Here is a 12872-nt window from a genome sequence, read left to right on the forward strand (position 1 = left end):
GTAAGCGATCGGGGTCGATAAAGGAAACAGGGGGTTGGTGTCGATAAAGGAAAACGGATAAACGATAATGCCCCCGTAACTTGTCGAATAGAATATGAATAGGGGAATTCAAAGAATATAAACGAATGGCGATATCAAACGAGAGAAAACGAACTGAAAAACAAAAACGAAAGTATACCTGGTCAGTTAGGTTAGGTCAGCTCACTGGTAGGCTGCTAGTCAAAAACACTTCTCTCTCTCAATGCCCGCACAATCTCTTAAATCTCTCCTGGAAAAACAATCCCCAAAAAAATAACCAAATCCCTGTGCCACTCCAATTGCAATACGGCCGTCCTGTCACAAAATGTCAAGGAAACAGGGGAAGCACCAGGGGGAAGAAGGTGAGGAGGAGAAGGAGACGACGTAGGTTGGTTGGTATTATTTTTAGGGTCACCTGAAACCGTTGTGTGTATGTGTGTGTTAAAAGTATGTGTCTGGTGTTAACAGAGCGACACCGCGTTAAATACGCAGGTAGGCGGAGAGAAACAAGCAGGGTGGGCCTTTCTCCAAGCGGACGGTACTTTTTCCCATAAACACGCACATTAACACACACGCCTAGACTCAAAGGGGGAGGGGGAAAGGGAAGGGGGGGTAACAGGCCAGGCAGGTAGCGCGAGCATATGCTTCCTTACGTCGGCCTCCTGCGCCGTGCGCGTCAAAAACCAAACCTCCCGCCAAACGGCAGCACTCCATGGATACGGGTAGACAAAAGAACGTGCATCCGTTGAATACTAACCATAGAGAGTTGAGTGAAATACTTTGCTATTGAGAAGAGAGGAAAGCAATTGGGTGATGAGAATTTTCTGGCCAACGAGACACATTTAAGAGATAGAGGGATTCAAAGTCGGGGGGGACTACATCAATGCCAATATGCCTGGTAGTCCAGCCGTACTGACGGATCGATCACGTGCCTTGTAGTCCTCAAGTCTGTAGAGGTGAAGCGTAGCAGGCACAATAGAAGAAGTGGTAGAGGTGTGGAAATACTTACGTTCAGGGTTGACGTACGATTGTCTGGGCTGTTTTGTATCTGAGATCTAATGTCTCCAGGACGGTAAGGCGAAGCGAAATATATGAAAAGAATATGTAGATGGTCCGAAAATTCGCACGATCTTAATTCTTTTTTTCTGCTTGTCCTTTGGGCCTATATATAGGAAGACGCAAGGTAGGGCGTATGGGATTGATATGTGGTATTTTCTGGTCGAGAGATATTCCGTGGTTTACAATTGAAATACCGAAATTACGCGTTACAACCTTGCTTGGTTAAGGTTTTGCTTTTCGACGTAGCAAAATAGGGCAAAACTGAAGAAATAAGGTAATACGGTTCGTACCACCAGCAGAACGAAACGATGGAGGCAGAGTTGAGATAAGAAGTGAAAAGCAATAAAATAAGAATTGAAGAAATAGAAGGGGGGAGAAAAAGAAGAAAAAGGTAGATAGGCGTATGAAGCCAGAAGTATATATTTGCCAAGTAGAAAAAAAAACAGGGGGGGAAGTAAGATGTTGAAAAATAATAGGGAGAGATTCTATTAGGAATTATATAATATAGGCGAAGTACACCAGATATACATATCAAAAGTACCACACCATGAGCAGCCAAACGCAGCAGCGCCCAAGGGTAGCCGAAAAGTACTCCTCCTCCACGACTGGCCCAGAAATTTCAAAATGCGGATTGTCCATGGCCTTGCAGTTCCATATGGTACAGCCTGTCCCCATCCACCCCCTGAATTTTCGTGCCCACAGTTACGCGCGAACTCTGAGCTCTGCGCACATCTCCGTCTACACTAAACCGCATTATGCACTTACAATAAAATGGTCTGCATATGAGCAAAATACTGCACTTGCCGGGTGAATTCGAAGTACATACATTGGTATCTACCGCGTCCTGTAGCGATCGAAGACCTCCACGAAGCAGAGTCCCAGAGGAAGGGGGTTGGCGTCCCCCAATGCCTTCTTGCAGCGAGGGGTTGTTGAAATGAAAATGATATCTGCAAATACGTAACAACAGATAGAGTGAAATAAATCTTGCTCCGTGAACATTGCTACAGTAGTCGTAAACCCCCCTCCCCCACTATTCAGCAGGCCAAGAACTCAGGGGGTGTACCCAGATATGTAGACAATGAGGGGTAAACCGTAGCTTGCGGCTTTTATTAGGCGATCCCGTCCGGCGAGCTTTCTCGCGAGCTGATGCTTGGAGTTCTCGCCCGCGATCCCCTTCGTTCTGCATCCTCATCCTCCTCTACCTGCTCTGGCTCTGGTGAGGTCGGCCGCTCGCGCTTTCTATCCTGGCGGTGGGCCACCGCCCTGCCCTCAAGTTTGCTAATCCTCTCGTTGCGAATATTCAAAACTGCCGCAAACTTCTTGAACATTGCCTCCTGCTCCGACTTGGTCGCGTCAATTAAGCTCTCGTTCTGCCTCCGCAGGCTTATCACTTGGTCCCGCGCCAGGTCTGCAAGCAGCTTTGCCTGAATAAGATTCGCTGACATCTCCGTAACAAGATTGCTCATGGGCTCTAAGGCGTCCGTGCTGTTCATATCGTACGTAACCTGGTATATCATCACTGACAATGAATTGTCCTCACCGCCATACTTGAGCACGTCAAGCACAACCTGCTCATCCTCCTCGTCGTAAGACAGGCTCGTGCCTATCCTCTTGTACTTATCAACGTCTTTCGCCGTGTACTCCCCGAGCAAGACGTATCGCAGCAACTTTGCCAGCTCTGTCGTGTCCATATCCTGCGATTGCGTCATGGATAATGATCCCTGTGAATTCGACTGAGCCTTGTACGGCTTGATTTTAACCTCGTTTATGCGACGCTTGTACAATGCCTTGCCGTCAGTCACATAACACTTCAAGTCAAACACTTCGTCGCTGTGGTGGTCTCCGTAGAGAGTGTATAACAGACCAAACCCCTCTTTAAAATGGGTCTCCCTTTGGCCCTTGACGTCAATTTGGAAGGGACTTATCTCCTTTGAAAACACCCATTCAGGCATTCCTTGCGCAGTACTACGTACTTGATTTTCGTAGTGTAGTCCCGTAGGCGTAAGCACCGGTGTAGCGGGTGTAATGGGAGTCATGATGATGCGGCGGGAGCGGGCCTTCGATAACGAAAAATTTCCGATCTAATCTAATCAACCCTGCTTATACAGCACCGACAAAGCCATGCCCAAGAATAATTATGGAGCCCAGATGGGCCCGAAGCCCGGTTCTAGAGCCCGTAACAGGGCGAAGAACGTGTCTGGCCTCGGCAGATCCCTCGTTAATGAGCGGAAATCGAAGAAGAAGGCCATGAACAGTGAGGACGGCTTCCTCAATCCTACCGAAGAGGAGCCTGGCTGGGTCAAATTGCAATCCGTGACGCAGGAACGGGCCCTGGATGAGTTCCTGTCGACAGCTGAACTCGCAGGTAAGGACTTCACCACCGAAAGAACCCAGGCAGTGCGGATCATCTCGCACCCCCAGTCTGCCGCACGAAACCCGTACTTGCCTTCGGAAGAGGAGCAACAGCACCAATCTCTTAAGCAGCTGGAAAACGCCGGCAAGCTTACTGTCCCACGGAGACCAAAATGGGACAGCGATATGACTAAGGAGCGGCTGGACCGTCTAGAGAGGGACGCGTTCCTTGACTGGAGACGGCAGCTGGCGATGCTTCAAGAAAACCATGATTTATTGCTGACTCCGTTTGAGCGTAATATTGAGGTGTGGAGACAACTATGGCGAGTTGTGGAGCGGTCTGACCTTGTTGTGCAGATTGTCGACGCGAGAAACCCGTTGCTGTTCCGGTCTGAGGATCTCGAGAAGTACGTCAAGGAAATCGATCCGCGTAAAAGGAATCTGCTGCTTATTAACAAGGCAGATCTCATGACCTTGGAACAGCGAAAGGCGTGGGCAGACTATCTTATTGAAAACAAGATTCGATATGCATTTTTCTCCGCCTTTACTGCGCTGAAAGAGGTGGAGAAGGCAGTTGAGCTAGAGGAGTCTAAAGTCAACGAGTCCGATTCCGAAGAATCTGAAGGTGAGGAGTCTGAGTCGGAAGAGTCTGAATCTGAGGAAGTTGGAGAGCCAAAGGACAAGCCTGAGTCCAATACGTATAATTACTCCGTGATGGAATCGGACCCTACTCGAATTCTTTCTGTTGACCAGCTTGAGGACCTCTTCCTCAGCGAAGCGCCTGAGCCAATGTACCACCCGCCCACCGAAGATTCCCCCGGCCGTCTGCAGATTGGTCTCGTCGGCTACCCAAATGTTGGTAAATCGTCGACCATTAATGCCCTAATTGGCGCTAAGAAGGTTTCGGTTTCCTCGACTCCTGGTAAGACGAAGCATTTCCAGACCATTCTGCTCTCACCAGAGGTCATGCTGTGCGACTGTCCAGGTTTGGTGTTCCCGAACTTTGCGCAGACTAATGCCGACCTGGTTTGCAACGGCGTCCTGCCAATTGACCAGCTGCGAGAGTTCACGGCTCCTACCCAGCTTGTTGCTGAGCGAATTCCAAAGTTCTTCTTGGAAGCAGTTTACGGTATTAGCATCCCCGTCAGGCCTATCGAGGACGGTGGTACGGGTGTTCCAACTGCACTAGAGTTGCTGTACGCCTACGCCAAAGCTCGTGGATACATGCGAACTGGTCAGGGTACCCCAGATGAGTCTCGTGCCGCTCGATATGTTCTCAAGGACTATGTCAATGGCAAGCTCTTGTACTGTATTCCTCCGCCGACTTACGACGACACGCCGGAAAAGTTCAACAGCCAGCTCTACAGAATTTCGTCGCTCCCCGAAACACGACAGAGCCAGATCATTAGTGCCATTAAGGACTCCCGCGGACTTGAGGAGTCAGCATCGATAAACATCGACGAAGTTGATCTCGCGAAGGAACTCGAGTCGCTCAAGTTCTCACAGCACGATCCATTGAGCAGTCGTGACAACCTTGTTATTACTGGCACATTCAGCGAAGGCAGCGAGCTGGATCGTGATTTCTTTGCATCTACTTCAGGATTGGGCCACTCGAAGCTGCCCTTCCATCTTCAAAAGAAGCAGGGCGGTAATGGCAAGAAGCATTTCAAGGGAAAGAAGGGAAAGGCTATGATGTATTAATAGTTCTTTTTCTGTTGACGGTAATGAGTTTTTCGTAATGAAGCTAAAATATTATAAAAATTTACTAGAATGTTTTCCGACGATAGTGGGTTTCGTAAATCAAAATACCAATAAATATTACGTTTTTATGAAGAATTGTTTTACACGCTGGTGAAAAGTCCCCAAACGCCCTTCAGGTACTGGACAATCTCGTCACCGCCAAGCTTGGAGTCGCCGTAGAGCCGATCGACAAAGGAGATTGGAACCTCGGCAATGGTGAACTTGTTAGCTCGGGCTCGCACCATCATCTCCATCTGGAAAACGTAACCCTTGGACTTGGTCTCGGAGATGATCTTCTCAAGAACAGGCTTCTTGTACAGTCGGAACGAGCCGGTGACGTCGCTAACGTTTGGTCGCAGCACGAGGCTCGAAAGGAAGTTGGCGCCTCGGGACACGAGCTTTCGCTTCAAGTCCCAGCCGTAAACACCGCCATCGCCGGCATATCGCGTACCAGTGACAATGTCATAGTCCTTCTCTTTCTGCTTGGCAATGAACTGGGGGATGGCTTCTGGGTGATGCGAGAAATCAGCGTCCATGATGATGACAAAGTTGCCCGTCGCGTACTGTAGACCATGCACATAGGCAGTACCTAGGCCAAGCTTGCCTGGTCGTGGCTTAAGCACGACATTGTCGCCGTAGACCTTGATCAGTTGCTTGGCAACATCCTGGGTGCCGTCTGGTGAGCCATCATCAACAATGATCACCTCCCAGTCGAGCTTGTTCTCCTTGAAGGTCTTGGCGAGCAACCACACAATGATGGGGAGGTTCTTTTGTTTCCGTTAGTATTTCTTAATTGACGTATGGGCAAAAAAAAACGTACCTTTCGCTCGTTATAAGTAGGAAGAATGACGGTATATTTGTTAGCCATGGCGATTGGTGATTGTGGGTTGTGCGACGTGTTTGAATTTCAGGGTTGGATGGTGATGTCCCCCTGGATTTCGCCGCGCACTCCCATCACCACGTTTTACAAGGCATTAGCGATGCATTGTCTAGGGGTCGGTTGGTAGAGAAAAAGAGCTGAAATATTTCTTCATCTTTTTACAGCAATAGTTATATGCAGTACGTGATGCAATGCTATTACATTTGGCTAGTCCAGTGTCAAAACAGGCGTCATCCTGTAAGAGATACATACCGTGAACAAAAGGAAGGTACTGCTTTTTGCTAGCTTTATGGGGGCCCGTCCTCCTTCACCCCCGGTAGCTCCGCTAAGCCGAGGGTTCGCATGATAGTTCAATTGAATTCAATTATATTACATTACAGGGATATTAATAATAGGTGCCTCAATGCGCAAAGGGGTAGCAGCAGGTCATGATCCTGCTGAATGTAATACAGTAGCAATTATCTACTGTAGTACGGTAAACCATTTTGTCTACGCGGGGGCTTGCTTAGGCAGCCGAGCCAAGGATGTGTACCAATACCGGTGGTGATGATTTCATGTTTTACAGAAACAAGTACATGTATCTGATAATTGAATTATTAAACGAGTAGAAGTTCTGTATCAGGAGATCATCCTGACGATATTTTGTACACAAGACTGTACTGTGTATAAATCCCCCCTGGCTCGGAGTCGGTTGAATACGACTCCGTAAGACAATACTGGTTTGCATACAAATGTACCACACCCGCACTACCGTCACAATAGCCGTTACGCTACAGCGAAGTACAGTCCATGGGAAGTACTAATGCAATGCTACAGCTAAAACCAGCTACACTCTTGTACAACGATAATCCGCAGTACTTCAGCATAGTACAAACCACGAAACTCGATACTACTTTTTTATACTTAAATGAACTAAAACAATTTTAGAAATTCGGCTAATTCTATTAATTAGAAGTTGATTCAACGAGCCCAGCCAATACAATGTATAACGAGTTAATCCGTACGCGCATTACCGGTAATTAAAATGAAGTTCAGCCGCACGACCGATGATCGGGCTGGTCTCAGATGGGTCCGTGCGCCGTCCTCCCCGTCGACGCATGCTCAATCCGATGAGATGAGAAGAACAACCCACAAGCGATTCCCCAGATTGTCGCTGTCGTCTCGAAGAGCCTTTATAAATGCTCGGTGGAATTGGTTCGCCATAAAGGAAAGAGGGAACAAGACGAAATTGGCAGATAAAAAGCCACCTGGTAGGGACTGGCCGGAGTAGGCGAGGAATTTTTCCGGCCCGGCCGATACGGAAGAGGACGTCATTGGGTGCCCGCGCAGGAGAAAGAAAAAGCCGATGTCCGACCCGCATCCGTGGGCAGTAAGGACCGGGGCCGAACCTTCAATCAATTTTTTATTTCCACACCCACACGACCTTCTTTCGAAACACTTCTTCCCATTACCACTTTCCTCGAAGCCAGTCACGATGTTGTCCTCCAAGAATTTGATGCGAACTGCTCTCCGAGCCCAGGTAAGTGCAATTGACTGATGTGAAAGAGGCTTGACAAAGACTAACCGGGTTTGCAGCGAACCTATGCTACCAGTGTCGCCAAGTTCACTGGCCAGAAGAATGCCAACGGCCACTACACCGTCAACATCATTGAGGGTGACGGTATCGGTATCGAGATCTCCAAGGCCGTCAAGGACATTTACAAGGCCGCCAAGGTCCCGATCGACTGGGACCCAGTCGACGTGACCCCATCCCTCGTCGACGGCCGAACCACCCTGCCAGCCGAGACCGTCAAGAGAATCAACAAGAACAAGATTGCGCTCAAGGGCCCCCTTGCTACCCCAGTCGGCAAGGGCCACCAGTCTCTTAACCTGACCCTGCGAAAGACCTTCAACCTGTTCGCCAACGTGCGACCATGCAAGTCTATCGTTGGCTACGAGACCCCATACTCGAACGTTGACACCGTTCTGATTCGAGAGAACACAGAGGGTGAGTACGCCGGTATCGAGCACACCGTTGTGCCAGGTGTTGTCCAGTCCATCAAGCTTATTACCCGAGACGCCTCTCAGCGAGTCGCCCGATACGCCTTCGAGTACGCTCGATCGATTGGCAAGAAGAAGGTGCTGGTTGTCCACAAGGCCACCCTCATGAAGTACGGTGACGGTCTTTTCCTCGAGTCCGTCTCGCAGGTCGGCCAGGAGTTCCCAGACATTGAGGTTGTCACTGAAATCATCGACAACACCTGCCTGCGAATGGTCCAGGACCCGGCTCCATACAAGGACGTTGTCATGGTCATGCCAAACCTGTACGGTGACATTATGTCCGACCTTTCCTCTGGTCTTATTGGTGGTCTTGGTCTCACCCCATCTGGTAACATGGGTGACGACGTTTCCATCTTCGAGGCCGTCCACGGTTCTGCCCCAGATATCGCTGGCAAGGGCCTTGCTAACCCAACTGCTCTGCTGCTCTCCTCCGTCATGATGCTTCGACACATGAGCCTCAACTCTTACGCTGACAAGATTGAGAAGGCCGTCCTTGACACCATCGCATCCGGCCCAGAGAACCGAACCGGTGACCTTAAGGGTACTGCCACCACCCAGAGCTTCACCGACGCCGTCATCTCCCGATTGTAATTTATTAACATAGAACGATCTCTTATGAAAAAAAATGATAGTATAGTTTTTTTTGATCTTCCCCAGCCCTTCTCTCTTCTGGTAGCTATTGTGAGCTTGTACAATCAGCCGAAAGGATAGAGTTTTTATAACCCAATCCTAAGATCTATTACTTCCAAGCTCTATTATTTTGCGTACAGTACAGTACTACGGACTAGATTGTAGTGAAAGCCGTTAGCATCATCAGAGCCTTCTGTTTTAGAATACGAGCAAATATTCAGCATATGAGATATCCGCGTTTAATCGTCACACTGACCTTACCACCGGTGCATTGAATACCGCTGGAGACATTAGACCCTAATTTTTAAAATCAGCGTGCAGATTTGCTTTCCATTTGACTGCTGTAACACAGATCGAACCGATCAGTACGTAAGGCTTTGAAGTTTCATATATCAGTTGTGTCTCATGAACACAAACCGGGTCGTACCGGTCCCATTGAACAGTGGGTGTTCTGAAGCGGCTAGGAATATCGGAATTTGAAAAGCTAGACCTAGGGATGGAGTGAGATACAGGCATCAATATCGGAATTTGAAAAGCTAGACCTAGGGATGGAGTGAGATACAGGCATCAATTGACTTCATAACCTGCTTATTACAGTCCTTTTTCGCTCCAGGCATCAGCCTTCAATTTTTTTTTATAATTAAATGTACCCGGGCAGGTCTTACCTATCGTTATTTTTTCATTGGTATTATACTTTTTTTCACCTTTATTCCCGTGACATTGGGTTGATTTTTCAACAGGATTACAAGCCATTGTCTACGTAATAGACTGAAATCAGAGGTATTGTGGTTACGAAATGCAGTGGGTATATCATTGCCTATTTGAAGTATTTCATTGAATGACAATAAAGAATTACCTGGTATTGCAGTAAGAAGGCAATTGACAGGAATGGACATTTTTTACTAGGTAGTCGTAGGTTCTTTGGTAGCTCGATAATGGGTAGCTGTTGTCGAATCAACCAGAGACTTCTTTGAGATGAGTCTTGTTGCCAACCCTGAGACTCACGAAAGCTTCGGATCCATTGCCATGACGGTACATGCATCACTGCAGTCTGCGGGGTAGGTCGAATCGGATCAAAATAGTCTACCAGCATGATGCGAGCGTTCAAGAGTAGTGCGGTAACCCCTCAGCTCAATCGCTATTACCAATCCAAAAGAAAACTAAATGTACAAAAGCGAAATTGTATACATCTCTGGGGTTTGATGCAAGATGACCCCAGTGGAAAAAAATTGTGTACTTGTCTCAGACGGGAAAAACCCGGGGAAAACGCTGCCCGATCTCATCGTACCCGGTTAGCCACATCAATGAGGGGTGGGGAAAACGACACCAGGTGGCTAATACAACAAAAAATCATTACATATTTCACATATCATACAAAGTATATGTACAATTAAATTATCGGTACTCGTCCATGAACTTCTTGTGGAACCGAATGAATCGGTCGGCGTAGTCTTCGCCAGGGGCGAGGAAGGTAGTTCGGAAGTGCAGGGTGTTTGGCTCCTGCCCGAAACCAGAACCTGGGATTACGCAGATGCCGGTCTCCTCCAGGAGCTTCATGCAGTAGAGGGCATCGGCCGCCTCGTAGCCCTGGACGTTAGCGGCCTCCACGGCCTTATCTGGCAAAGTGATCCGTGGGAAGAGGTACATGGCGCCCTCTGGCTCCTCGCAGGAGATGCCTTCGAGGCCGTTGAAGGCCTTGTAGAGGCTAGTAGCCCGAGACTTTAGGGTGTCGAAGATGCCATTGGTCTCCTCAGTGAACTGCTCGTACGACTCATCGCCAGGTCGCGGCGGGTTGACCATGAGCTCCATGAGGGCCTGGCCAGTAACGACTGGGCACAGAGAGATCGAGGCAAGCTTGTAAATAGTGTCCTGGACCTCTGGTGAAAAGCCAACGAGCTCCATGTAGCCGCCTCGCTGGCCACACTCGCCAATCATACCCTTGGAAGTCGAGTGCAGGGAGGCGAGCTCGACGTGGTCGTAAACGCCTGGCTTCTCCTGCTGCATCTGGCGGAGCACCTTCTTGAAGGAAATGAACTCGCCCTTGAAGATATTGGCCTGGTAGACCTCATCAGCAATGATAACAAGGTGGTCCTTGGCGGCAACATCGATAATATCCCGAATGTTCTGCTCTTCAAGGACAGCGCCGGTTGGGTTACCTGGGTTAATAACGACAATCGCCTTGAGATCAATGCCCTCCGTCTTGGCCTGCTTGACAATGTTGTCAATCTCCTTGCAGTTGGTGCCCCAGTTCTTTTTCTCGTCGAGGTAGTACTGCACAGCGGTCGAGTTGCACAGGGTCAGGGTCGCCGTGTAGAGCGGGTATTGTGGGATCGGAATGAGGAAGCCCGAGTTGGCGTCCTGTGAGATGGTGGACAGCAGCTGGGTCACGGCGCCCGAGGCACCCGTGGTGAGGTAGATGCTCTCTGGGTCGGCGGGGAAACCGTCCCGCTCCTCAATGAACTTGGCAATGGACTTTCGAATGTACGGCACGCCCTTGGAGTGGGAGTAGGCACCGACAGAGCCAATCTCCTTGAGCAACGTCTTGGCCCGCTCGACAGCGTCCTTCTTGAAGACGCGGCCAGCGGTCTGCTCGTCTTTGAGCAGATCCGGGTACTGGAGCAGCGCCAACACCTGTCGGTAGAAGGTGATCGGCTTCTGGTCGAGCTGCTGTGGGTTGCCAATGTTGGCATTGATGACCGAGTCGAACGGCAGGGACCCGGGCTTAGTCGCAAGGGTCTCCCGCAGCTCCTCAGCCTTGAGAGCCAGGGCGCCTCGCACGGCGTACTTGGCGTCGACAACGTTCTTATTGAGTTTCTCCACGGTCAAAGGCATTCTGAGAGCTGGTGTCGTGCTCAGCAGCCGGGTCTGTACCAGCTTATATACCCCCCGGTGTGGGGTGAAGGTGGTTGGAGCCACTCCAGTGACCCTGGCCGCGGGGGCAAGGCCCGGGGTTTTCCGCAGGGCTGTCCGAGTTGCATTAAGCATCTGGCAAACGAATAGTAAGTTAGCACCGGTCAGCAAAACAAAATAAAATAAAATAAAAAACAACCACAGTCTTTGCTACCTTGCAGTAAAAGCAGCAGACCTGTGTGAGCCAAGCGCCCCAAGCCTCAAAGCACGGGGATGGCATCCTATGGCTGACCAAAGACTATGTCTGTGTGTGGGGGTGGGGGGTGTTTTAGCCTGTTGATTCGGGCATCGCCATTAACCCAGGCTCACTCTTCTCTCCCTCTATTTTGGTGGGAAGAGAGGTGAGGAGGGGAGGTCGCACTCCGGCCAACTCCCGCAGGCCTGGGCTTTGGAAGTGTGGGACAAGTCCACATGGCATAGCATATTATGCGGAGGTTACAACCAACCAGCCCAAACTTGTATACTACTGGTAGTACAAGTGGTCTGGGTTGAAATGCAATACATATACATACATGGGAGCTGTCGAATAGACCACCACCAGCTACGAGTTTTTCAAAATATGAAGTTGAATTTTCGATACGAGCGCCGTTTGGTGGGGTAACCGGTCAGGCCATGTGTCAAAAACCGTCTTTCATGTCATTTCTCGTAGCCTTTTGTGGGGTCCCATTCATGTAACCCAGCCGATGGAACCACCGATTTAAGCTAGCCAGTGGGACCACCCATTGGAGCTAAGTCCGGTTCCCATATGTAATACAATAGTAAAGGAACATGGGTAAGGCGAAAATTGCTGTTTGCAGGAAACTTAGAATTGAACGATTTTTAGGCCGTGCAACCTATGTCGCCGATCAAAGGCAATTTCTCGTTCTCCGTCCAAACCTGACAGATCGGATAAAAAAGTTCAAACGACCCACATCTCCAGCCTTGCCTTGCTCTTGTTGGTAGATAGCGAAGTTAATACTTACAATTAAGCACTAAGAATAACGATAGAAAGGGAAACTAAAACAAGTTTTGCGTGTCTAGCCTTTTTGGATAGAATGGTATAAAGGATAACCAGTCAATTGATCGAATCAGCATCCACTCCTTTGGGGGGTCCTCCCTGATTTTTCCGTTTCCCCTCCCCCCCTCGAAATTTTTTTTCCGAGCCTGTGTATATTTGGGAATAAACTCCTGCGTTGCTGACTGTAAATGTACTGAAATATACGTGCTTAAATTAACTGTCGTTGGGAGGAATGGCGCGGTAGAC

The 12872-nt window shown here is 49.2% G+C and overlaps 5 protein-coding genes across 5 annotated transcripts; 2 read left to right on the forward strand and 3 right to left on the reverse strand.

The window, feature by feature from the left end:
• Positions 1-2186: 2186 nt before the first annotated feature.
• TRVA0_005S02740 (uncharacterized protein) lies at positions 2187-3029 on the reverse strand (the record flags this gene model as incomplete). Its single annotated transcript, XM_076682920.1, has 1 exon — positions 2187-3029. The coding sequence occupies one exon, from the start codon at positions 3027-3029 to the stop codon at positions 2187-2189; it is 843 nt and encodes a 280-aa protein (XP_076542895.1).
• A 169-nt stretch (positions 3030-3198) lies between these two features.
• Positions 3199-5130, forward strand: LSG1 (ribosome biogenesis GTPase LSG1; the record flags this gene model as incomplete). Its single annotated transcript, XM_076682921.1, has 1 exon — positions 3199-5130. One exon carries the CDS (start codon positions 3199-3201, stop codon positions 5128-5130), a length of 1932 nt encoding a protein of 643 aa, XP_076542896.1.
• Positions 5131-5270: 140 nt separating this feature from the next.
• Positions 5271-6037, reverse strand: DPM1 (dolichyl-phosphate beta-D-mannosyltransferase; the record flags this gene model as incomplete). Its single annotated transcript, XM_076682922.1, has 2 exons — positions 5271-5936; positions 5990-6037. The coding sequence occupies 2 exons, from the start codon at positions 6035-6037 to the stop codon at positions 5271-5273; spliced, it is 714 nt and encodes a 237-aa protein (XP_076542897.1).
• Positions 6038-7523: 1486 nt separating this feature from the next.
• IDH2 (isocitrate dehydrogenase (NAD(+)) IDH2) lies at positions 7524-8680 on the forward strand (the record flags this gene model as incomplete). The annotated part of the gene is made up of 2 exons (XM_076682923.1): positions 7524-7568; positions 7625-8680. 2 exons carry the CDS (start codon positions 7524-7526, stop codon positions 8678-8680), a joined length of 1101 nt encoding a protein of 366 aa, XP_076542898.1.
• A 1434-nt stretch (positions 8681-10114) lies between these two features.
• ALT2 (alanine transaminase ALT2) lies at positions 10115-12663 on the reverse strand (the record flags this gene model as incomplete). Its single annotated transcript, XM_076682924.1, has 2 exons — positions 12592-12663; positions 10115-11704 (listed from the first exon to the last, which is right to left on the reverse strand). Exon 2 carries the CDS (start codon positions 11702-11704, stop codon positions 10115-10117), a length of 1590 nt encoding a protein of 529 aa, XP_076542899.1. The 5' UTR covers positions 12592-12663.
• Positions 12664-12872: the final 209 nt, after the last annotated feature.

Source organism: Trichomonascus vanleenenianus, assembly GCF_965637985.1.
Source record: "Trichomonascus vanleenenianus strain CLIB 3782 genome assembly, contig: TRVA0_005S, whole genome shotgun sequence".
Lineage (NCBI taxonomy): Eukaryota > Fungi > Ascomycota > Dipodascomycetes > Dipodascales > Trichomonascaceae > Blastobotrys > Blastobotrys vanleenenianus.